The sequence below is a fragment of the Engystomops pustulosus genome, chromosome 5 (assembly GCF_040894005.1).
Source record: "Engystomops pustulosus chromosome 5, aEngPut4.maternal, whole genome shotgun sequence".
Taxonomy (NCBI): Eukaryota; Metazoa; Chordata; class Amphibia; order Anura; family Leptodactylidae; genus Engystomops; species Engystomops pustulosus.
Window position 1 is genome coordinate 208,804,502 of NC_092415.1, and position 27,940 is coordinate 208,832,441.

The 27,940-nt window shown below is 46.1% G+C and overlaps 2 protein-coding genes across 4 annotated transcripts in view; one reads left to right on the top strand and one right to left on the bottom strand.

Annotated features, from left to right (window-relative positions):
* The window catches only part of LOC140134305 (uncharacterized), a 77,443-nt gene extending 76,507 nt beyond the window's left edge, over positions 1-936 (bottom strand). Inside the window, exon 1 of the mRNA XM_072154897.1 lies at positions 913-936. The gene's annotated coding sequence lies outside the window, so the exon portion shown is untranslated. The remainder of the gene's footprint in view (positions 1-912) is intronic.
* Positions 937-1,504: 568 nt separating this feature from the next.
* Positions 1,505-27,940, top strand: part of LOC140133856 (uncharacterized) — a 32,360-nt gene continuing 5,924 nt past the window's right edge. Inside the window, exons 1-5 of one of the 3 annotated variants that reach the window (XM_072154501.1) lie at positions 1,505-1,661; positions 4,294-8,739; positions 8,982-9,251; positions 16,590-16,678; positions 25,244-25,327. In XM_072154501.1, the coding sequence (XP_072010602.1) occupies positions 1,523-1,661; positions 4,294-8,739; positions 8,982-9,251; positions 16,590-16,678; positions 25,244-25,327 (5,028 nt within the window). In that variant the 5' untranslated portion in view covers positions 1,505-1,522. The remainder of the gene's footprint in view (positions 1,662-4,293; positions 8,740-8,981; positions 9,252-16,589; positions 16,679-25,243; positions 25,328-27,940) is intronic. The other 2 variants (XM_072154502.1, XM_072154503.1) reach the window with 2 other exon arrangements.

The following is a 27,940-nucleotide window of genomic DNA, read 5'->3' on the forward strand; positions in this document are numbered from 1 at the left end:
CACTAGGGGGAGATCACTACATACAGATTATACACCACCACTAGGAGGAGATCACTACATACAGATTATACATTACCACTAGGGGGTATCACTACATACAGATTATACACCACCACTAGGGGGAGATCACTACATACAGATTATACACCACCACTAGGGGGAGATCACTACATACACATTATACACCACCACTAGGAGGAGATCACTACATACAGATTATACACCACCACTAGGGGGAGCTCACTACATACAGATTGTACACCACCACTAGAGGGAGATCACTACATACAGATTATACACCACCACTAGGAGGAGATCACTACATACACATTATACACCACCACTAGGGGGAGCTCACTACATACAGATTATACACCACCACTAGGGGGAGATCACTACATACAGATTATACACCACCACTAGGGGGAGATCACTACATACAGATTATACACCACCACTAGGAGGAGATCACTACATACAGATTATACATTACCACTAGGGGGAGATCACTACATACAGATTATACATTACCACTAGGGGGAGATCACTACATACAGATTATACACCACCACTAGGAGGAGATCACTACATACAGATTATACACCACCACTAGGAGGAGATCACTACATACAGATTATACACCACCACTAGGGGGAGCTCACTACATACAGATTATACACCACCACTAGGAGGAGATCACTACATACAGATTATACATTACCACTAGGGGGTATCACTACATACAGATTATACACCACCACTAGGGGGAGATCACTACATACAGATTATACATCACCACTAGGGGGAGATCATTACATACAGATTATACACCACCACTAGGGGGAGATCACTACATACACATTATACACCACCACTAGGGGGATGAGCTCCTCATACAGATTATATAGTTACCTCTTGGGGGTGCATACAGTGATGTCTCTGTCTTCATGTTGTACTTGTTGCTGTATGTATCAGTTTGTATCTGCTGCTGTTATGATTACACTGATACATTGTAACAAGAAGCAGCAGTGTGTGTGTTTGAGGGGGGGGGGGCTGTTTGCATTTGCTGACAGGAAGTAGAGATGTAGTGAATGTAGTTGGGCTCTGGTCATGTTCTGCTCCTCTGTATGTGGAGGCTGCATTGTGGCTTCAGAGCTGCGCTCCTGTCACAGAGGATGAGTCTCCAGCACCAGGGACAGCGCTCATGTGCGGCCCCTCCCTGACTGACATGGTACAGCCCAGGATCAGGACCGCTACACACCCCGCACACTGTGCAATGCTCTGCAGATCTGTAGATAATGTAATAATCTGCAGGATATACCACTATGTATCTGTTCTGAGACAGGAGTGATGCTCTTCAGATCTCCAGAGGTCCGCGGTGTAATAATCTGCAGGATACAGTGTGTTTGAGTTGTTGTGATGACACGTGTGGACGTGCAGTGACTGTGTGTGGGGGGCTCCGGGGATGGGCTGGGGGGCTCCTTGGCCCCGCCCCTCCTCCGCAGTGCCTGGTGCTGACGTCATGCAGGATGACAGAGCAGCGGCCGGGCAGCCCCTTATCAGTGCGCAGCCTCCGCTCCTCCATCCCCGCAGCCGCCGCCGCCGCACTGTCCCCGGAGCCGCCGCGGGAGCCGCAGGGAAGATGCCGGGGGAGGAAGCAGGTGAGGGGGCGGATGGAGGATCGGGCAGAGATTAGGAGATCAGGGAGGGGAGGCTGCAGAACATCGCACAATCCTGCAGCGTCAGGGGATAAGACACAGGCCCAAGCACTGCAGGAGCTCCTCCGACCCGACAGCCGCAGGACCCGACAGCCTCAGGACCCGACAGCCACAGGACCCGACAGCCTCAGGACCCGACAGCCTCAGGACCCGACAGCCACAGGACCCGACAGCCTCAGGACCCGACAGCCTCAGGGACCCGACAGCCACAGGACCCGACAGCCACAGGACCCGACAGCCTCAGGACCCGACAGCCTCAGGACCCGACAGCCACAGGACCCGACAGCCTCAGGACCCGACAGCCTCAGGACCCGACAGCCACAGGACCCGACAGCCACAGGACCCGACAGCCACAGGACCCGACAGCCTCAGGACCCGACAGCCTCAGGACCCGACAGCCACAGGACCCGACAGCCACAGGACCCGACAGCCTCAGGACCCGACAGCCTCAGGACCCGACAGCCACAGGACCCGACAGCCTCAGGGACCCGACAGCCTCAGGGACCCGACAGCCTCAGGACCTTGCGCAGATCGCTGTGACCCAGTTATCACTAATAGCTTTCAGTCTCGGCTGCTCCGGGGCCGCACAGCACTGGGCACCACTACCAGAATAAGGGGCTCTCTAACCCCCCTCATAGAGGAGCTGCGTGCAGCCACGTGGGGCATCAGACAGTAGGGATCACTGATCACCAGAGAGAGGAGAGGAGCCCTGACTCTAAAAACTGGAACTGTTATGGGGGATGTGGAGGTCACTGTTATGGGGTCACTGTAGATGGGGGCTCTGTGGGATGTTTTATAGCATACACATAGCGTGGGGTGTTTGGGCTGGGGTATGCTCTTTAGTAGGGCCTAGAGGTTGGGTCATCATCCAGATCCCGGCAGCTTTATATGTGACATGGCCACCAGGGCCTATGGGACATTAATTGTCCAGTAGGTGAGTGGCAGGATGGTTAGGACCCAGCACGTTGTCTCTCCCCGGCACCAGGCGCAGGCGCTCTCCACACCTGTCAGGGCTGCCATGGAACCATGCGCTGATACCGATCCATAAGATGTTTGGCTCCGGGCCCTAAGATACACAAATGGCACAAGCCCCTTATAAACTATGGGAGGCTCCCAGGGTCTGGGGTCTATAAATAGAGAGTTACTCAGGGTCTGGGGTCTGTATATAGAGGGTTACTCAGGGTCTGGGGTCTGTATATAGAGGGTTACTCTGGGGTCTGTATATAGAGGGTTACTCAGGGTCTGGGGTCTGTATATAGAGGGTTACTCAGGGTCTGGGGTCTGTATATAGAGGGTTACTCATGGTCTGTATATAGAGGGTTACTCAGGGTCTGGGGTCTGTATATAGAGGGTTACTCTGGGTCTGGGGTCTGTATATAGAGGGTTACTCTGGGTCTGGGGTCTGTATATAGAGGGTTACTCTGGGTCTGGGGTCTGTATATAGATGGTTACTCAGGGTCTGGGGTCTGTATATAGAGGGTTACTCTGGGTCTGGGGTCTGTATATAGAGGGTTACTCTGGGTCTGGGGTCTGTATATAGAGGGTTACTCAAGGTGTGGGGTCTGAATACCTCCCCTGCAACACCAAAATTACTGCACAGAATACCTCCCCCACAGAACCAAACACCAGAGTGCAGCACAGAATACATCCCCCGCAGCACCAAACACCAGAGTGCAGCACAGAATACCTCCCCCGCAGCACAGAATACCTCCCCCGCAGCACCAAACACCAGAGTGCAGCACAGAATACCTCCCCCGCAGCACCAAACACCAGAGTGCAGCACAGAATACCTCCCCCACCGCACCAAACACTAGAGTGCAGCACAGAATACCTCCCCCACCGCACCAAACACCAGAGTGCAGCACAGAATACCTCCCCCACCGCACCAAACACCAGAGTGCAGCACAGAATACCTCCCCCGCAGCACCAAACACCAGAGTGCAGCACAGAATACCTCCCCCACCGCACCAAACACTAGAGTGCAGCACAGAATACCTCCCCCACCGCACCAAACACCAGAGTGCAGCACAGAATACCTCCCCCACCGCACCAAACACCAGAGTGCAGCACAGAATACCTCCCCCACCGCACCAAACACCAGAGTGCAGCATAGAATACCTTCCCCACAGCACCAAACACCAGAGTGCAGCACAGAATACCTCCCCTGCAGCACCAAACACCAGAGTGCAGCACAGAATACCTCCCCCGCAGCACCAAACACCAGAGTGCAGCACAGAATACCTCCCCCGCAGCACCAAACATTAGAGTGCAGCACAGAATACCTCCCCCACAGCACCAAACACCTGAGTGTAACACAGAATACCTCCCCCGCAGCACCAAACATTAGAGTGCAGCACAGAATACCTCCCCCACAGCACCAAACACCTGAGTGTAACACAGATTACCTCCCCCACAGCACCAAACACCTGAGTGTAACACAGATTACCTCCCCCACCGCACCAAATACCGGAGTGCAGCACAGAATATCACCCTAAAAGTACAAAACAAATACCAGTAAGAGTAGAGATCTGCCACAAATATACCAGACTTTACGTTTCTCTCATCTTAATTTCAGGTTCATCTCCAATTGCTTCCACGGCATCAACTCCAATTAGTGACTCCACCACCCCCAAGTGTTTGAGCCCCCTGGAAGAATCTCCAGCATGTGCCACCAACATGGTGACTCCATGCCGTCAGGCCAAAGAAGGACACAGACCTCAGCCAGAGGGGGCAAGTAGTGAGGTGCCCCCTGGAAACACCATTGGCACGCGGCATCTTCCTTCCAAGGTATCAGAGGAGTCACCTCTGACCCAGGAGGCAAAGTCTGAGGAACCCGAGCAGCGTGGTCCTGAAGAAGTCCAAGATGCTCTTGACACCAGGATTGTGATGGGAGAAGAGACGTCTTGTAGTCCTGAGGAAAGGGGGGCTGTAAATAGGTTGCACATGGTGATTTCTGAGAGGGAGATGGTGTTCGGGGATCCCTTGGAGGAAGTAACATTGCACTTACATCAAGAGAATTCAGGACAAGGAAGTGACAAAGCCATGTCCGAGTCTCCTGACCATCTGCACTTTGGAAGACGTGAGACATTTGCTGTAAACGACGACTTCTATTCTCAGGGTGAATCTGTAGCTGATGTGCCTTCATTCCTCAAACCCACCAAAGAGACACCCTGCAGCTCAACGGTCAGCGAGGTCCACTCACTACAAGCTGTGTCCAGGACCACCACCGACTCTGACCCTTACACCACCGCTCCATCCACCCCAGTGAAAACCACGTACAGTCAGTACAAACACCACTCAAAGAGCCACCTCAACGAGGAACACAACGACCTGGACAATGACATGTCCTCACCTCCAACGTCACCTTCAGGATCCTACGTCACTGCGGAGGGAGGTAGCTGGGCCTCCTCGGCCACTTCTAGTGGATCTCCTTCATGTTCACCAAATTTGATGGCTGAGGTTGACACCATTGAGTCTCCCACACCTTATCCGGAGCACTTGGAAGTTCATGGAGAAGGTCTTTGTGAAGACCCCTGCTGTATGTCCCCAGATATGTTAGAAGATGAAGATATTCCAGAACTCTATGACAGAGATATGGACCCTGAAGACTTTTCTCCACCCAATGAGGAGCTCCTAGACGAGTACCCTAGTGACATCCATTCCAGTGAAGAGGATGAAGATGAATGGGAGACGGACTTTGCCCCATCTTTTACAAGCATGCCTCTATGTCCTGAACTGATGAGCACAGTGTCCTTGATGCAGGAGCCGCAGCAAGCACCTCTGGCAGGCAGCTCTGCAAGCGTTGAGGGAGCCCTGCAGCCGGCAGGCCAGCAGCACGTCCATAGGATAAGCCTGCCGAACAGCGAGAATGATCATATGATTCCCGCTTTTATGCTTCCATTTCGGGGAAGTTTAATATTCGAAGCTGAGTCAATGGAGATCACGTTATTCCCACAAGGAGAATCGGCAGAAAGTGAGGCGATTGATGGAGACGAGAAAGAAGAAGTTGGTGAAGATGATGAGGATGATAGCACCTCGGCCTCATATCTTCATTCATTGTCCGAGACCTCTATCAATGAAGGAGTTGATGAATCCTTTGCTTATCAGGATGACACCTCAGAGTCGTCAGATTCGGCCTCTTATGATGGAGAAGAGGATGACAAACGTTACGGCACAGAGGAGTATGCCGTGACCACTGAATCCACTGCTCCCAGCACAGAGGGTCCTGTGAAGGCCCAACGTGACTCTTCAAATTCTGGCTGTGAAAGTGAGATGGAGACCTCTTCTGATCTGTCTGACTCTGATGAATGTGCAGTGTTTTCGGCTCTCGACATGAATGGTGAAGATTTCCTTGCAGTGGAACAAAAAGTTTTAAAAGTCAATGAAGCCACAAAAGAAGAAAAAGAACTCGGAGGTGAAAAACGTGATGAAGACATTGGACATTCCCATCTAGCACAAGGCTTTTCCAAAGACCCTTCCATCACACAAGTCACCTCTAGTGATCCTGAATACTCATGTGCCAGCAAAGCCCCTCAAGATACTTGTGAAGACCCCATAAGAAGCACCTTAGTTCTTACAGCAGAGGCAGAGATGGAGCTGAATTGTGAATTATCTCAGAAGTTCAATGAAGGAGCAATGAGAACATGGTCCGACAGTCCTGTAGAGCAACAATCATCCTCATCATCCTCTGAAATGGACCACATCCTCCGAGCTGGAATTGGCAATGCTGGGGAATGTCTGATTGCTTGTTTTGACACTGATGAAGAGCTGGATACGTTACCACCTCTATGTGTGATGCAAACCCAACGTGACGAAAGGGCACAAGACGCGGAGAACGGAAGAAAGACTTCCATGGCCGTGCAGCTGGCCGAGGACAGGAATTATTTCACTGTGAAATGTGAAAATACTAAAGATGCCAAAATTTCTGGTGAAGTGGAAAGTGATATCATCCAAGCCCCGTTGTTCACCGTAGATGGTGTTGATGGTAATAGAAGAGAATCCGAACCTGCAAAGGTAGATACAACTGAGGAAGGAGACACTCATGTAAAGCATGCCGCAGATGAAGAGTTATTCGCATGCTATGACTCTGAAGAAGACTCACAAGAAGTGAAACCCTTGGACCGACCTTCACTACTTGCTCAAATACAGAAGCAACAAGAAGAAGCTGGTGCATATATTCCAGAGCAACTGCCCCATAACAGAGAGCAAGAAAAGACATTTACAGCAGACTCTGCAGTGACCAGTGGAGACAATGACAGAGGACATGACGGAGGCAAACAAACAAATACATCAAGTGATAAGGGTTTAGATAAGACATTGGTTTCCACCGATGTTACTGAGAACTCCTCCAGGTCTATCACAAGTGAAACTGGGTTGGGAGACCCTCAGTCTTCATTGAATAATAACCAGAATGACTCCCAACCCAAAGATGGGGATGTTATAGTAACAGACCACGTCTTATCATCTCCCCCATCAAGTCCAAGAAATTCAGTGGATCAAGTCAAGTTCAATAAGATCTCAAAAGAGCAAGATCTGAAGAGCTTTGAAACATGTCCTTATTCTTCTGAACGGGAATTGGTTACTGTATGTTCTTCAACTCCAAAAGAACCGGTAACTGAGGACAACCAAGGAGCCACCAGGTGCCAAGCTTCAAAAACATGCAAGTTTGATAGATTCAGTGGTATACATGATCACCCTGACCGTAAAGAGCCACCAGACAGGAAAGATGTTCTTCAAGGTGAAGATGAAGATAGTCAAGAGTCTCCCAACATTTCTACCAGTGAAATAGCTGGCATCTTCCATGGTTCCCACACTGAGATGAAAGGAAGTCAGATATGTGATCGGGTGCCAGGACGTGATGTTTCCAGAGCTAAAGTATCAGAAGGGACTAGAGAAGGAAATGTCCAACAATATGAAAGCAACTTGTCTGGAGACATCATACAACAAGGATCATCCACTGGTGACCATCCAGACTCCGACCCGGCTGGTAACCAGAACACCAATATATTCTCTCCACTCTACTCTAAAAATGTATCAGAAAAACATAGTTCAGAACATGCAAAGACAAAGCGGACATGTTCAGAAGCAAAAAAGAAAGTCAATTTCTTGGAGAAGGAGTCACAAGACGAGAAGGTTTTGTGCAGTCCTTCTGGAGATGATAACTTGGCAGGATCATCAAATCCAGTTACACAACTAGAGGAATCTCATCAGAAGGTAACAAATCCTTTCCCCGTATGTAACATATCAGAAGGGAGAAGTGCACAACCCGGACCAGAAGAGGACCTTCCACCATCTCCGAGTGCCTTGTCAAGTACAACGTCCAAGCCAAGAGCAGAACACACAGAGATTTCTGAAGACCTCCAAGAAATGACCAGGCTTCTACAAGGTTCATTCGGGAAGCTGGAGGCGCTGGATCTCAGTATTCGGTCAGGTTCTTCAGAGGTCACCACTAGAAGGGCTATTGGTAGTAGCGATGTGAACCTTCATCTTGTAGCTCCTGTATCTGACAACAACAAGACTAAAGCTAATGACGTAGAGTCCAAGAAGCCAAATGTTGGCTTTACTTGTGAGAAGCCAAAAAAGCTGAGGATTGAGCGAGGTCAGGAGAAGACCTCAAGGTCAGATACAGTAGATAGGAAGGAAAAGAAAGTTCTAGAAAAGATCTCTCTCGAACCTAAAAACTTACAGACTCCGTCATCTCATGATGTAAAGAAATCTAAAGACATCTCTGGTCTGGAACGGAGAACTCCTGATCTCCTCAGCAGCAATCCTAAAGAAGAGCAGAGCCCGACCAGTGGTGGCCACCGGGGGAAGCTGCTGACTGTGGACACTGACAGCGGGGTAAGCCGGCATGTAGCCCCCAGAAGTGAAGCCATCGTATCACCAACTCCAGGCTCCGCTATAAGTCAAGTTCTTCCCTTGAAACCTCTGGCCCCTCTGCCTGATGATGGAAGTCCTCAAGACCACAAAATAAGCAGGAATCTGTCCGCTGCTGAAAACCCGGGCACCAAAAAGCTCTCAGGTAATCTGACTTCACATGGTTAGGGTTCTAGAATCTGTACCAGACCACGTAGATCAATGTCCCGTTCTCAGTTGTAGCCCCGTGTACCTCCAAGGCTCTGATAATTCAGTATAAAGCATGGCTCTATATTGCCATTGTAGTCGTAGTCAGCATCCTGGAGGAGGGGTCCCTTTGATAATTGATCACTGTGTCTCCTCCCATTTATCGTGGTTTCTTGCTCACATGTTTCATGATTTTTCCAGCAGCTGTTGAGGGGAGCTCCACCACCCCCACTCTATGCACAGAGCACCCCTTTACTGACCAGTGTCCAAGAGCGCTACAGAGTCAAGAGCAGGTGGGGAAAAAAACCCAATTTAACTGCCCCCCATCCGAGCCGAGTTCCTCCAGTGACAGCGAGCTAACAACCCGAGGGCAGGAGATGCACCTACTGCGGGAGACATCTGCAGTGACCCTCCTGGGCATCAACAAACCTACTATGAGGCAAGGAGGCTGCAAGGAGCTAAGTCACAGAGGTGAGACAAGATCAGATGTGTCAGAAATATATGTGTCATTAAAGTATTTGAATTTTGAATCGTTCTCAGATTCTGCAAATATAAATCATTTTTTAAAACAACCAAGGGTTAGGCATACAAATAAGCTGCCCCTAGTGGTGGTGTATATACAGTATATGTAGTAATCTCCTGAGCTCCCCCTAGTGGTGGCTGTATATACAGTATACAGTAATCTCCTGAAATCCTCCTGTGGTGGCTGTATATACAGTATATGTAGTAATCTCCTGAGCTCCCCCTAGTGGTGGCTGTATATACAGTATGTAGTAATCTCCTGAGCTCCTCCTAGTGGTGTATATACAGTATGTAGTAATCTCCTGAGCTCCCCCTAGTGGTGGCTGTATATACAGTATGTAGTAATCTCCTGAGCTCCCCCTAGTGGTGGCTGTATATACAGTATGTAGTAATCTCCTGAGCTCCCCCTAGTGGTGGCTGTATATACAGTATGTAGTAATCTCCTGAGCTCCCCCTAGTGGTGGTTGTATATACAGTATGTAGTAATCTCCTGAGCTCCCCCTAGTGGTGGCTGTATATACAGTATATGTAGTAATCTCCTGAGCTCCCCCTAGTGGTGGCTGTATATACAGTATGTAGTAATCTCCTGAGCTCCCCCTAGTGGTGCCTGTATATACAGTATGTAGTAATCTCCTGAGCTCCTCCTAGTGGTGGCTGTATATACAGTATATGTAGTAATCTCCTGAGCTCCCCCTAGTGGTAATGTATATACAGTATATGTAGTAATCTCCTGAGCTCCCCCTAGTGGTGGCTGTATATACAGTATACAGTAATCTCCTGAAATCCTCCTGTGGTGGCTGTATATACAGTATATGTAGTAATCTCCTGAGCTCCCCCTACTGGTGGCTGTATATACAGTATGTAGTAATCTCCTGAGCTCCCCCTAGTGGTGGCTGTATATACAGTATGTAGTAATCTCCTGAGCTCCCCCTAGTGGTGGTTGTATATACAGTATGTAGTAATCTCCTGAGCTCCTCCTAGTGGTGGTGTATATACAGTATGTAGTAATCTCCTGAGCTCCCCCTAGTGGTGGCTGTATATACAGTATATGTAGTAATCTCCTGAGCTCCCCCTAGTGGTGGCTGTATATACAGTATGTAGTAATCTCCTGAGCTCCCCCTAGTGGTGGCTGTATATACAGTATGTAGTAATCTCCTGAGCTCCCCCTAGTGGTGGTTGTATATACAGTATGTAGTAATCTCCTGAGCTCCTCCTAGTGGTGGTGTATATACAGTATGTAGTAATCTCCTGAGCTCCCCCTAGTGGTGGCTGTATATACATTATGTAGTAATCTCCTGAGCTCCCCCTAGTGGTGATGTATATACAGTATGTAGTAATCTCCTGAGCTCCACCTAGTGGTGGCTGTATATACAGTATGTAGTAATCTCCTGAGCTCCCCCTAGTGGTGGCTGTATATACAGTATGTAGTAATCTTCTGAGCTCCCCCTAGTGGTGGCTGTATACACAGTATGTAGTAATCTCCTGAGCTCCCCCTAGTGGTGGCTGTATATACAGTATGTAGTAATCTCCTGAGCTCCCCCTAGTGGTGGCTGTATATACAGTATGTAGTAATCTCCTGAGCTCCACCTAGTGGTGGCTGTATATACAGTATGTAGTAATCTCCTGAGCTCCCCCTAGTGGTGGCTGTATATACAGTATGTAGTAATCTTCTGAGCTCCCCCTAGTGGTGGCTGTATACACAGTATGTAGTAATCTCCTGAGCTTCCCCTAGTGGTGGCTGTATATACAGTATGTAGTAATCCCCTGAGCTCCCCCTAGTGGTGGCTGTATATACAGTATATAGTAATCCCCTGAGCTCCTCCTAGTGGTGGCTGTATATACAGTATATAGTAATCTCCTGAGCTCCCCCTAGTGGTGGTGTATATACAGTATGTAGTAATCTCCTGAGCTCCCCCTAGTGGTGGCTGTATATACAGTATGTAGTAATCTCCTAAACTCCCCCTAGTGGTGGCTATATATACAGTATCTATAATCTCCTGAGCTCCTCCTAGTGTTGGCTGTATATACAGTATGTAGTAATCTCCTGAGCTCCCCCTAGTGGTGGCTGTATATACAGCATGTAGTAATCTCCTGAGCTCCCCCTAGTGGTGGCTGTATATACAGTATGTAGTAATCTCCTGAGCTCCTCCTAGTGGTGGCTGTATATACAGTATGTAGTAATCTCCTGAGCTCCCCCTAGTGGTGGCTGTATATACAGCATGTAGTAATCTCCTGAGCTCCCCCTAGTGGTGGCTGTATATACAGTATGTAGTGATCTCCTGTGCTCCCCCTAGTGGTGGCTGTATATACAGTATGTAGTAATCTCCAGAGCTCCCCCTAGTGGTGTCTGTATATACAGTATGTAGTAATCTCCTGGGCTCCCCCTAGTGGTGGCTGTATACACAGTATGTAGTAATCTCCTGAGCTCCCCCTAGTGGTGGCTGTATATACAGTATGTAGTAATCTCCTGAGCTCCCCCTAGTGGTGATGTATATACAGTATGTAGTAATCTCCTGAGCTCCACCTAGTGGTGGCTGTATATACAGTATGTAGTAATCTCCTGAGCTCCCCCTAGTGGTGGCTGTATATACAGTATGTAGTAATCTTCTGAGCTCCCCCTAGTGGTGGCTGTATACACAGTATGTAGTAATCTCCTGAGCTCCCCCTAGTGGTGGCTGTATATACAGTATGTAGTAATCCCCTGAGCTCCCCCTAGTGGTGGCTGTATATACAGTATATAGTAATCTCCTGAGCTCCTCCTAGTGGTGGCTGTATATACAGTATATAGTAATCTCCTGAGCTCCCCCTAGTGGTGGTGTATATACAGTATGTAGTAATCTCCTGAGCTCCCCCTAGTGGTGGCTGTATATACAGTATGTAGTAATCTCCTAAACTCCCCCTAGTGGTGGCTATATATACAGTATCTATAATCTCCTGAGCTCCTCCTAGTGTTGGCTGTATATACAGTATGTAGTAATCTCCTGAGCTCCCCCTAGTGGTGGCTGTATATACAGCATGTAGTAATCTCCTGAGCTCCCCCTAGTGGTGGCTGTATATACAGTATGTAGTAATCTCCTGAGCTCCTCCTAGTGGTGGCTGTATATACAGTATGTAGTAATCTCCTGAGCTCCCCCTAGTGGTGGCTGTATATACAGCATGTAGTAATCTCCTGAGCTCCCCCTAGTGGTGGCTGTATATACAGTATGTAGTGATCTCCTGTGCTCCCCCTAGTGGTGGCTGTATATACAGTATGTAGTAATCTCCAGAGCTCCCCCTAGTGGTGTCTGTATATACAGTATGTAGTAATCTCCTGGGCTCCCCCTAGTGGTGGCTGTATATACAGTATGTAGTAATCTCCTGAGCTTCTCCTAGTGGTGGCTGTATATACAGTATGTAGTAATCTCCTGAGCTCCTCCTAGTGGTGACTGTATATACAGTATGTAGTAATCTCCTGAGCTCCCCCTAGTGGTGGCTGTATATACAGTATGTAGTAATCTCCTGAGCTCCTCCTAGTGGTGACTGTATATACAGTATGTAGTAATCTCCTGAGCTCCCCCTAGTGGTGACTGTATATACAGTATGTAGTAATCTCCTGGGCTCCCCCTAGTGGTGGCTGTATATACAGTATGTAGTAATCTCCTGAGCTCCTCCTAGTGGTGGCTGTATATACAGTATGTAGTAATCTCCTGAGCTCCCCCTAGTGGTGGCTGTATATACAGTATGTAGTAATCTCCTGAGCTCCCTCCAGTGGTGGCTGTATATACAGTATGTAGTAATCTCCTGAGCTCCCCCTAGTGGTGGCTGTATATACAGTATGTAGTAATCTCCTGATCTCACCCTAGTGGTGGCTGTATATACAGTATGTAGTGATCTCCTCTGCTCCCCCTAGTGGTGGCTGTATATACAGTATGTAGTAATCTCCTGAGCTCCTCCTAGTGGTGGCTGTATATACAGTATGTAGTAATCTCCGGAGCTCAACCTAGTGGTGGCTGTATATACAGTATGTAGTAATCTCCTGAGCTTCCCCTAGTGGTGGCTGTATATACAGTATGTAGTAATCTCCTGAGCTCCCTCCAGTGGTGGCTGTATATACAGTATGTAGTAATCTCCTGAGCTCCCCCTAGTGGTGGCTGTATATACAGTATGTAGTAATCTCCTGATCTCACCCTAGTGGTGGCTGTATATACAGTATGTAGTAATCTCCTGAGCTCCCCCTAGCGGTGGCTGTATATACAGTATGTAGTAATCTGCTGGGCTCCCCCTAGTGGTGGCTGTATATACAGTATGTAGTAATGTCCTGAGCTCCTCCTAGTGGTGGCTGTATATACAGTATGTAGTAATCTCCTGAGCTCCCCCTAGTGGTGGCTGTATATACAGTATGTAGTAATCTCCTGAGCTCCTCCTAGTGGTGGCTGTATATACAGTATGTAGTAATTTCCTGAGCTCCTCCTAGTGGTGGCTGTATATACAGTATGTAGTAATCTCCTTAGCTCCCCCTAGTGGTGGCTGTATATACAGTATGTAGTAATCTCCTGAGCTCCTCCTAGTGGTGGCTGTATATACAGTATGTAGTAATCTCCTGAGCTCCCCCTAGTGGTGGCTGTATATACAGTATGTAGTAATCTCCTGAGCTCCCCCTAGTGGTGGCTGTATATACAGTATGTAGTAATCTCTTGAGCTCCCCCTAGTGGTGGCTGTATATACAGTATGTAGTAATCTCCGGAGCTCCTCCTAGTGGTGGCTGTATATACAGTATGTAGTAATCTCCTGAGCTCCCCCTAGTGGTGGCTGTATATACAGTATGTAGTAATCTCCTGAGCTCCCCCTAGGGGTGGCTGTATATACAGTATGTAGTAATCTCCTGGGCTCTTTCTAGTGGTGGCTGTATGTACAGTATGTAGTAATCTCCTGGGCTCCCCCTAGTGGTGGCTGTATATACAGTATGTAGTAATCTCCTGAGCTCCTCCTAGTGGTGGCTGTATATGCAGTATGTAGTAATCTCCTGAGCTCCCCCTAGTGGTGGCTGTATATGCAGTATGTAGTAATGTCCTGAGATCCCCCTAGTGGTGGTTGTATATACAGTATGTAGTCATCTCCTGAGCTCCTCCTAGTGGTGGCTGTATATACAACATGTAGTAATCTTCTGAGCTCCCCCTAGTGGTGGTGTATATACAGTATGTAGTAATCTCCTGAGCTCCTCCTAGTGGAGGCTGTATATACAGTATGTAGTAATCTCCTGAGCTCCCCCTAGTGGTGGCTGTATATTCAGTATGTAGTAATCTCCTGAGCTCCTCCTAGTGGTGGCTGTATATACAGTATGTAGTATTCTCCTGAGCTCCACCTAGTGGTGGTGTATATACAGTATGTAGTAATCTCCTGAGCTCCTCCTAGTGGTGGTGTATATACAGTATGTAGTAATCTCCTGAGCTCCTCCTAGTGGTGGCTGTATATACAGTATGTAGTAATCTCCTGAGCTCCCCCTAGTGGTGGCTGTATATACAGTATCTATAATCTCCGGAGCTCCTCCTAGTGGTGGCTGTATATACAGTATGTAGTAATCTCCTGAGCTCCCCCTAGTGGTGGCTGTATATACAGTATATAGTAATCTCCTGAGCTAGTGGTGGCTGTATATACAGTATATAGTAATCCCCTGAGCTAGTGGTGGCTGTATATACAGTATGTAGTAATCTCCTGAGCTCCCCCTAGTGGTGGCTGTATATACAGTATATAATAATCTCCTGAGCTCCTCCTAGTGGTGGCTGTATATACAGTATGTAGTAATCTCCTGAGCTCCCCCTAGTGGTGGCTGTATATACAATGCATAGTAATCTCCTGAGCTCCCCCTAGTGGTGGCTGTATACACAGTATGTGGTAATCTCCTGGGCTCCCCCTAGTGGTTGCTGTACATACAGTATGTAGTAATCTCCTGAGCTCCCCCTAGTGGTGGCTGTATATACAGTGCGTAGTAATCTCCTGAGCTCCCCCTAGTGGTGACTGTATATACAGTATGTAGTAATCTCCTGAGCTCCCCCTAGTGGTGGCTGTATATACAGTATGTAGTAATCTCCTGAGCTCCCCCTAGTGGTGGCTGTATATACAGTATGTAGTAATCTCCTGAGCTCCCCCTAGTGGTGGCTGTATACACAGTATGTAGTAATCTCCTGAGCTCCTCCTAGTGGTGGCTGTATATACAGTATGTAGTAATCTCCTGAGCTCCTCCGAGTGGTGGCTGTATATACAGTATGTAGTAATCTCCTGGGCTCCCCCTAGTGGTGGCTGTATATACAGTATGTAGTAATCTCCTGAGCTCCCCCTAGTGGTGGCTGCATATACAGTATGTAGTAATCTCCTGAGCTCCTCCTAGTGGTGACTGTATATACAGTATGCAGTAATCTCCTGAGCTCCCCCTAGTGGTGGCTGTATATACAATATGTAGTAATCTCCTGAGCTCCCCCTAGTGGTGGCTGTATATACAGTATGTAGTAATCTCCTGAGCTCCCCCTATTGGTGGCTGTATATACAGTATGTAGTAATCCCCTGTCCTCCCCCTAGTGGTGGCTGTATATACAGTATATAGTAATCTCCTGGGCTCCCCCTAGTGGTGGCTGTATATACAGTATGTAGTAATCTCCTGAGCTCCTCCTAGTGGTGGCTGTATATACAGTATGTAGTAATCCCCTGAGCTCCCCCTAGTGTTGGCTGTATATACAGTATGTAGTAATCTCGTGAGCTCCCCCTAGTGGTGGCTGTATATACAGTATGTAGTAATCTCCTGAGCTCCTCCTAGTGGTGGCTGTATATACAGTATGTAGTAATCCCCTGAGCTCCCCCTAGTGGTGGCTGTATATACATTATGTAGTAATCTCCTGAGCTCCCCCTAGTGGTGGCTGTATATACAGTATGTAGTAATCTCCTGAGCTCCTCCTAGTGGTGGCTGTATATACAGTATGTAGTAATCCCCTGAGCTCCCCCTAGTGGTGGCTGTATATACATTATGTAGTAATCTCCTGAGCTCCCCCTAGTGGTGGCTGTATATACAGTATGTAGTAATCTCCTGAGCTCCCCCTAGTGGTGGCTGTATATACAGTATGTAGTAATCTCCTGAGCTCCCCTAGTGGTGGCTGTATATACATTATGTAGTAATCTCCTGAGCTCCCCCTAGTGGTGGCTGTATATACAGTATGTAGTAATCCCTTGAGCTAGTGGTGGCTGCAGCTGGATGAAATATTATCTTACTGTGACAGGGGTTTATTTCTCTGAGTTTAAATAATGTTCTCTTTGGTGCAGGTTCCTGCAATGACACAGAAAGTAATGATGAATCCCTCCCTGAGCTGGAAGAAGCGGATGTGACCCAGACCCGCATCTCCACCAGCCAGGTACCGACCCCACACCTGTGACACTGGACCCCAGGATGTTCCCATGCAGGGTCGCTATGTCAGGATTGTGCATCGCTGTAACCCACTGCTATACAAGGAGCTGAGCCGGGAGAAGCTCTGACTGTACAGTACATGACCCCAAAGCTTATGTAAGAGCAGACATGTCATTGTCCTAGGGGGATCACCAGCCGCTCCGGGATTAGAGGTGTTTAGTCATATGTAACTCATGTACACGAGCAGCAGGAGATCCCCAGGTTATACCGGCTGTACATATATCATTATATACAGGAGATCCCCAGGTTATACCGGCTGTACATATATCATTATATACAGGAGATCCCCAGGTTATACCGGCTGTACATATATCATTATATACAGGAGATCCCCAGGTTATACCGGCTGTACATATATCATTATATACAGGAGATCCCCAGGTTATACCGGCTGTACATATATCATTATATACAGGAGATCCCTAGGTTATACCGGCTGTACATATATAATTATATACAGGAGATCCCCAGGTTATACCAGCTGTACATATATCATTATATACAGGAGATCCCCAGGTTATACCGGCTGTACATATATCATTATATACAGGAGATCTCCAGGTTATACCAGCTGTACATATATCATTATATACAGGAGATCCCCAGGTTATACCGGCTGTACACATATCATTATATACAGGAGATCCCCAGGTTATACCGGCTGTACATATATCATTATATACAGGGGATCCCCAGGTTATACCGGCTGTACATATATCATTATATACAGGAGATCCCCAGGTTATACCGGCTGTACATATATCATTATATACAGGAGATCCCCAGGTTATACCGGCTGTACATATATCATTATATACAGGAGATCCCCAGGTTATACCGGCTGTACATATATCATTATATACAGGAGATCCCCAGGTTATACCGGCTGTACATATATCATTATATACAGGAGATCCCCGGGTTATACCGGCTGTACATATATCATTATATACAGGAGATCCCCAGGTTATACCGGCTGTACATATATCATTATATACAGGAGATCCCCAGGTTATACCGGCTGTACATATATCATTATATACAGGAGATCCCCAGGTTATACCGGCTGTACATATATCATTATATACAGGAGATCCCCAGGTTATACCGGCTGTACATATATAATTATATACAGGAGATCCCCAGGTTATACCAGCTGTACATATATCATTATATACAGGAGATCCCCAGGTTATACCGGCTGTACATATATCATTATATACAGGAGATCTCCAGGTTATACCAGCTGTACATATATCATTATATACAGGAGATCCCCAGGTTATACCGGCTGTACACATATCATTATATACAGGAGATCCCCAGGTTATACCGGCTGTACATATATCATTATATACAGGGGATCCCCAGGTTATACCGGCTGTACATATATCATTATATACAGGAGATCCCCAGGTTATACCGGCTGTACATATATCATTATATACAGGAGATCCCCAGGTTATACCGGCTGTACATATATCATTATATACAGGAGATCCCCAGGTTATACCGGCTGTACATATATCATTATATACAGGAGATCCCCAGGTTATACCGGCTGTACATATATCATTATATACAGGAGATCCCCAGGTTATACCGGCTGTACATATATCATTATATACAGGAGATCCCCAGGTTATACCGGCTGTACATATATAATTATATACAGGAGATCCCCAGGTTATACCAGCTGTACATATATCATTATATACAGGAGATCCCCAGGTTATACCGGCTGTACATATATCATTATATACAGGAGATCTCCAGGTTATACCAGCTGTACATATATCATTATATACAGGAGATCCCCAGGTTATACCGGCTGTACACATATCATTATATACAGGAGATCCCCAGGTTATACCAGCTGTACATATATCATTATATACAGGAGATCCCCAGGTTATACCGGCTGTACATATATCATTATATACAGGAGATCCCCAGGTTATACCGGCTGTACATATATCATTATATACAGGAGATCCCCAGGTTATACCGGCTGTACATATATATCATTATATACAGGAGATCCCCAGGTTATACCAGCTGTACACATATCATTATATACAGGAGATCCCCGGGTTATACCAGCTGTACATATATCATTATATACAGGAGATCCCCAGGTTATACCGGCTGTACATATACCATTATATACAGGAGATCCCCAGGTTATACCGGCTGTACATATATCATTATATACAGGAGATCCCCAGGTTATACCGGCTGTACATATATCATTATATACAGGAGATCCCCAGGTTATACCGGCTGTACATATATCACTATATACAGGAGATCACCAGGTTATACCGGCTGTACATATATCATTATATACAGGAGATCCCCAGGTTATACCGGCTGTACATATATCATTATATACAGGAGATCCCCAGGTTATACCGGCTGTACATATATCATTATATACAGGAGATCCCCAGGTTATACCGGCTGTACATATATCATTATATACAGGAGATCCCCAGGTTATACCGGCTGTACATATATCATTATATACAGGAGATCCCCAGGTTATACCGGCTGTACATATATCATTATATACAGGAGATCCCCAGGTTATACCGGCTGTACATATATCATTATATACAGGAGATCCCCAGGTTATACCGGCTGTACATATATAATTATATACAGGAGATCCCCAGGTTATACCAGCTGTACATATATCATTATATACAGGAGATCCCCAGGTTATACCGGCTGTACATATATCATTATATACAGGAGATCTCCAGGTTATACCAGCTGTACATATATCATTATATACAGGAGATCCCCAGGTTATACCGGCTGTACACATATCATTATATACAGGAGATCCCCAGGTTATACCGGCTGTACATATATCATTATATACAGGGGATCCCCAGGTTATACCGGCTGTACATATATCATTATATACAGGAGATCCCCAGGTTATACCGGCTGTACATATATCATTATATACAGGAGATCCCCAGGTTATACCGGCTGTACATATATCATTATATACAGGAGATCCCCAGGTTATACCGGCTGTACATATATCATTATATACAGGAGATCCCCAGGTTATACCGGCTGTACATATATCATTATATACAGGAGATCCCCGGGTTATACCGGCTGTACATATATCATTATATACAGGAGATCCCCAGCTCATACCAGCTGTACATATATCATTATATACAGGAGATCCCCAGGTTATACCGGCTGTACATATATCATTATATACAGGAGATCCCCAGGTTATACCAGCTGTACATATATCATTATATACAGGAGATCCCCAGGTTATACCGGCTGTACATATATCATTATATACAGGAGATCCCCAGGTTATACCGGCTGTACATATATCATTATATACAGGAGATCCCCAGGTTATACCGGCTGTACATATATATCATTATATACAGGAGATCCCCAGGTTATACCAGCTGTACACATATCATTATATACAGGAGATCCCCGGGTTATACCAGCTGTACATATATCATTATATACAGGAGATCCCCAGGTTATACCGGCTGTACATATACCATTATATACAGGAGATCCCCAGGTTATACCGGCTGTACATATATCATTATATACAGGAGATCCCCAGGTTATACCGGCTGTACATATATCATTATATACAGGAGATCCCCAGGTTATACCGGCTGTACATATATCACTATATACAGGAGATCACCAGGTTATACCGGCTGTACATATATCATTATATACAGGAGATCCCCAGGTTATACCGGCTGTACATATATCATTATATACAGGAGATCCCCAGGTTATACCGGCTGTACATATATCATTATATACAGGAGATCCCCAGGTTATACCGGCTGTACATATATCATTATATACAGGAGATCCCCAGGTTATACCGGCTGTACATATATCATTATATACAGGAGATCCCCAGGTTATACCAGCTGTACATATATCATTATATACAGGAGATCCCCAGGTTATACCGGCTGTACATATATCATTATATACAGGAGATCCCCAGGTTATACCGGCTGTACATATATCATTATATACAGGAGATCCCCAGGTTATACCGGCTGTACATATATCATTATATACAGGAGATCCCCAGGTTATACCGGCTGTACATATATCATTATATACAGGAGATCCCCAGGTTATACCGGCTGTACATATATCATTATATACAGGAGATCCCCAGGTTATACCGGCTGTACATATATCATTATATACAGGAGATCCCCAGGTTATACCGGCTGTACATATATCATTATATACAGGAGATCCCCAGGTTATACCGGCTGTACATATATCATTATATACAGGAGGTCCCCAGGTTATAGCGGCTGTACATATATCATTATATACAGGAGATCCCCAGGTTATACCAGCTGTACATATATCATTATATACAGGAGATCCCCAGGTTATACCAGCTGTACATATATCATTACATACAGGAGACCCCCAGGTTATACCGGCTGTACATATATCATTATATACAGGAGATCCCCAGGTTATACCGGCTGTACATTTATCATTATATACAGGAGATCCCCAGGTTATACCGGCTGTACATATATCATTATATACAGGAGATCCCCAGGTTATACCGGCTGTACATATATCATTATATACAGGAGATCCCCAGGTTATACCAGCTGTACATATATCATTATATACAGGAGATCCCCAGGTTATACCGGCTGTACATATATCATTATATACAGGAGATCCCCAGGTTATACCGGCTGTACATATATCATTATATACAGGAGATCCCCAGGTTATACCGGCTGTACATATATCATTATATACAGGAGATCCCCAGGTTATACCGGCTGTACATATATCATTATATACAGGAGATCCCCAGGTTATACCGGCTGTACATATATCATTATATACAGGAGATCCCCAGGTTATACCGGCTGTACATATATCATTATATACAGGAGATCCCCAGGTTATACCGGCTGTACATATATCATTATATACAGGAGATCCCCAGGATATACCGGCTGTACATATATCATTATATACAGGAGATCCCCAGGTTATACCGGCTGTACATATATCACTATATACAGGAGATCCCCAGGTTATACCGGCTATACATATATCATTATATACAGGAGATCCCCAGGTTATACCAGCTGTACATATATCATTATATACAGGAGATCCCCAGGTTATACCGGCTGTACATATATCATTATATACAGGAGATCCCCAGGTTATACCGGCTGTACATATGTCATTATATACAGGAGATCCCCAGGTTATACCGGCTGTACATATATCATTATATACAGGAGATCCCCAGGTTATACCAGCTGTACATATATCACTATATACAGGAGATCCCCAGGTTATACCGGCTGTACATATATCATTATATACAGGAGATCCCCAGGTTATACCGGCTGTACATATATCATTATATACAGGAGATCCCCAGGTTATACCGGCTGTACATATATCATTATATACAGGAGATCCCCAGGTTATACCGGCTGTACATATATCATTATATACAGGAGATCCCCAGGTTATACCGGCTGTACATATATCACTATATACAGGAGATCCCCAGGTTATACCGGCTGTACATATATCATTATATACAGGAGATCCCCAGGTTATAGCAGCTGTACATATATCATTATATACAGGAGATCCCCAGGTTATACCGGCTGTACATATATCATTATATACAGGAGATCCCCAGGTTATACCGGCTGTACATATATCATTATATACAGGAGATCCCCAGGTTATACCGGCTGTACATATATCATTATATACAGGAGATCCCCAGGTTATACCGGCTGTACATATATCATTATATACAGGAGATCCCCAGGTTATACCGGCTGTACATATATCATTATATACAGGAGATCCCCAGGTTATACCGGCTGTACATATATCATTATATACAGGAGATCCCCAGGTTATACCGGCTGTACATATATCATTATATACAGGAGATTCCCAGGTTATACCCGCTGTACATATATCACTATATACAGGAGATCCCCAGGTTATAACGGCTGTACATATATAATTATATACAGGAGATCCCCAGGTTATACCGGCTGTACATATATCATTATATACAGGAGATCCCCAGGTTATAACGGCTGTACATATATAATTATATACAGGAGATCCCCAGGTTATACCGGCTGTACATATATCATTATATACAGGAGATCCCCAGGTTATACCGGCTGTACATATATCATTATATACAGGAGATCCCCAGGTTATACCAGCTGTACATATATCATTATATACAGGAGATCCCCAGGTTATACCGGCTGTACATATATCATTATATACAGGAGATCCCCAGGTTATACCAGCTGTACATATATCATTATATACAGGAGATCTCCAGGTTATACCGGCTGTACATATATCATTATATACAGGAGATCCCCAGGTTATACCGGCTGTACATATATCATTATATACAGGAGATCCCCAGGTTATACCGGCTGTACATATATCATTATATACAGGAGATCCCCAGGTTATACCGGCTGTACATATACCATTATATACAGGAGATCCCCAGGTTATACCAGCTGTACATATATCATTATATACAGGAGATCCCCAGGTTATACCGGCTGTACATATATCATTATATACAGGAGATCCCCAGGTTATACCGGCTGTACATATATCATTATATACAGGAGATCGCCAGGTTATACCGGCTGTACATATATCATTATATACAGGAGATCCCCAGGTTATACCGGCTGTACATATATCATTATATACAGGAGATCCCCAGGTAATACCGGCTGTACATATATCATTATATACAGGAGATCCCCAGGTTATACCGGCTGTACATATATCACTATATACAGGAGATCCCCAGGTTATACCGGCTGTACATATATCATTATATACAGGAGATCCCCAGGTTATACCGGCTGTACATATATCATTATATACAGGAGATCCCCAGGTTATACCGACTGTACATATATCATTATATACAGGAGATCCCCAGGTTATACCGGCTGTACATATATCATTATATACAGGAAATCCCCAGGTTATACCGGCTGTACATATATCATTATATACAGGAGATCCCCAGGTTATACCGGCTGTACATATATCATTATATACAGGAGATCCCCAGGTTATACCGGCTGTACATATATCAGTATATACAGGAGATCCCCAGGTTATACCGGCTGTACATACATCATTATATACAGGAGACCCCCAGGTTATACCGGCTGTACATATATCATTATATACAGGAGATCCCCAGGTTATACCGGCTGTACATATATCATTATATACAGGAGATCCCCAGGTTATACCGGCTGTACATATATCATTATATACAGGAGATCCCCAGGTTATAGCAGCTGTACATATATCATTATATACAGGAGATCCCCAGGTTATACCGGCTGTACATATATCATTATATACAGGAGATCCCCGGGTTATACCGGCTGTACATATATCATATACAGGAGATCCCCAGGTTATACCAGCTGTACATATATCACTATATACAGGAGATCCCCAGGTTATACCGGCTGTACATATATCATTATATACAGGAGATCCCCAGGTTATAGCGGCTGTACATATATCATTATATACAGGAGATCCCCAGGTTATACCGGCTGTACATATACCATTATATACAGGAGATCCCCAGGTTATACCAGCTGTACATATATCATTATATACAGGAGATCTCCAGGTTATACCGGCTGTACATATATCATTATATACAGGAGATCCCCAGGTTATACCGGCTGTATATATATCATTATATACAGGAGATCCCCAGGTTATACCGGCTGTACATATATCATTATATACAGGAGATCCCCAGGTTATACCGGCTGTACATATATCATTATATACAGGAGATCCCCAGGTTATACCGGCTGTACATATATCATTATATACAGGAGATCCCCAGGTTATACCGGCTGTACATATATCATTATATACAAGAGATCCCCAGGTTATACCGGCTGTACATATATCATTATATACAGGAGATCCCCAGGTTATACCGGCTGTACATATATCATTATATACAGGAGATCCCCAGGTTATACCGGCTGTACATATATCATTATATACAGGAGATCCCCAGGTTATACCGGCTGTACATATATCATTATATACAGGAGATCCCCAGGTTATACCGGCTGTACATATATCATTATATACAGGAGATCCCCAGGTTATACCGGCTGTACATATATCATTATATACAGGAGATCCCCAGGTTATACCGGCTGTACATATATCATTATATACAGGAGATCCCCAGGTTATACCGGCTGTACATATATCATTATATACAGGAGATCCCCAGGTTATACCGGCTGTACATATATCATTATATTCCGGGAGATGTATAACACTGGGGGGTCCCGGGGTCGGGGGGTTGTGGGGTCGGGGTGACGCCCTCTGACCTCCCTTTGTCTTCCTGTAGAAGCAGGTGCTGCAGTGCAGTGGCTCGGGGGAGGAGGCCGTCAGTAAGGTGAAGCAGAGCCGCAGTGAGAAGAAGGCCCGGAAGGTGAATAATTCATGAGATTCATGGAAATGTCCTCAAATTCCGCCCCATAATGGCCGCCGCCTGAGTGGTCCCTTAAAGGGACAGACCAGATGTGTGTATGTTTGTATATATGTGTATGTGTATATGTATGTGTGTGTATGTATGTATGTATATATGTTTGTGTGTATATGTATGTATGTGTGTGTATATATGTGTGTGTATGTATATATGTGTGTATGTATATATGTGTGTGTATCTGTATGTATGTCTGTATGTGTGTATATATGTGCCCACTGTCACATTTACAATCACCATAATACACTTATTAACCAGAATATACAGGATCCATTGTCTGCTGCTGCTATGGTAGTTAGCAACCAATCACAGCTCAGCTTCTATTTTTCCACAGGTCGTTAATATGAGGTCTGAGCTGTGATTGGTTACTATAAGCAATGAGTATAAGACCCTCGTGTAAAGTGATACGAAGTGATATATGAGGTGATATGAAATCATATGTTGTCAATTACGATGCTTATATCATCTGTGATACTCCAGTCACAACCAGAGCTGCAACCATCTATCTACCGTTAGATCATGCCTACAGCTCTGGCTGTGAATGGAGTATCAATCTACAGTTATCATTCTTAGTATAAGACAGCTTATGTGTGAGATAATGCGTTTCTGTTGCGCTTACATCAGATGTGATACTCCAGTCACATCCAGAGCTGCAGTCTTATCCATGCCATTATAAGGAGTGGCAGATAAAGTACTGCTCATTACCTGGATAATTATTTAGTTAATCTGTGTTACATATCTGTGGCGTTCAATCGAAGATTTGAAATGCTTCTCTTATTTTTTGATTTTTCATAATAAAATGTCTGTCTTATGGCATGGAGGGATCAGCTCATGGCGCTGCAGAGGTGTTATGTTATGGAAGGATCAGCTGGTGGCGCTGCAGAGGTGTTATGGCATGGAGGGATCAGCTGATGGCACTGCAGAGGTGTAATGGCAAAGAGGGATCAGCTGATGGCACTGCAGGGGTGTAATGGCATGAAGGGATCAGCTGGTGGCGCTGCAGAGGTGGTATGGCATGGAGGGATCAGCTGATGGCGCTGCAGAGGTGTTGTGGCATGAAGGGATCAGCTGATGGCGCTGCTGAGGTGTTATGGCATGGAGGGATCAGCTGATGGCACTGCAGAGGTGTAATGGCATGGAGGGATCAGCTGATGGCACTGCAGGGGTGTAATGGCATGGAGGGAGCAGCTGATGGCACTGCAGAGGTGTAATGGCATGAAGGGATCAGCTGGTGGCGCTGCAGAGGTGTTATGTTATGAAAGGATCAGCTGGTGGCGCTGCAGAGGTGTAATGGCATGGAGGGATCAGCTGATGGCACTGCAGGGGTGTAATGGCATGGAGGGAGCAGCTGATGGCACTGCAGAGGTGTAATGGCATGAAGGGATCAGCTGGTGGCGCTGCAGAGGTGGTATGGCATGGAGGGATCAGCTGATGGCGCTGCAGAGGTGTTGTGGCATGAAGGGATCAGCTGATGGCGCTGCTGAGGTGTTATGGCATGGAGGGGTCAGCTGATGGCGCTGCAGAGGTGCTATGGCATGGAGGGGTCAGCTGATGGCGCTGCAGAGGTGTTATGGCATGGAGGGATCAGCTGATGGCACTGCAGAGGTGTAATGGCATGGAGGGATCAGCTGATGGCGCTGTGGAGGTGTTGTGGCATGAAGGGATCAGCTGATGGCGCTGCTGAGGTGTTATGGCATGGAGGGATCAGCTGATGGCACTGCAGAGGTGTAATGGCATGAAGGGATCAGCTGGTGGCGCTGCAGAGGTGGTATGGCATGGAGTGATCAGCTGATGGCGCTGCAGAGGTGTTGTGGCATGAAGGGAGCAGCTGATGGCACTGCAGAGGTGTAATGGCATGAAGGGATCAGCTGGTGGCGCTGCAGAGGTGGTATGGCATGGAGGGATCAGCTGATGGCGCTGCAGAGGTGTTGTGGCATGAAGGGATCAGCTGATGGCGCTGCTGAGGTGTTATGGCATGGAGGGGTCAGCTGATGGCGCTGCAGAGGTGTTATGGCATGGAGGGGTCAGCTGATGGCGCTGCAGAGGTGTTATGGCATGGAGGGATCAGCTGATGGCACTGCAGAGGTGTAATGGCATGGAGGGATCAGCTGATGGCGCTGCAGAGGTGTTATGGCATGAAGGGATCAGCTGATGGCGCTGCTGAGGTGTTATGGCATGGAGGGATCAGCTGATGGCACTGCAGAGGTGTAATGGCATGAAGGGATCAGCTGGTGGCACTGCAGAGGTGATATGGCATGGAGTGATCAGCTGATGGCGCTGCAGAGGTGTTGTGGCATGAAGGGATCAGCTGATGGCGCTGCTGAGTTGTTATGGCATGGAGGGATCAGCTGATGGCACTGCAGAGGTGTAATGGCATGGAGGGATCAGCTGATGGCGCTGCGGAGGTGTTATGGCATGGAGGGCTCAGCTGATGGCACTGCAGAGGTGTTATGGCATTGGGGGCTCAGCTGATGGCGCTGCTGAGGTGTTATGGCATGGAGGGATCAGCTCATGGCGCTGCAGAGGTGTTATGGCATAGAGGGATCAGCTGCTGGCGCT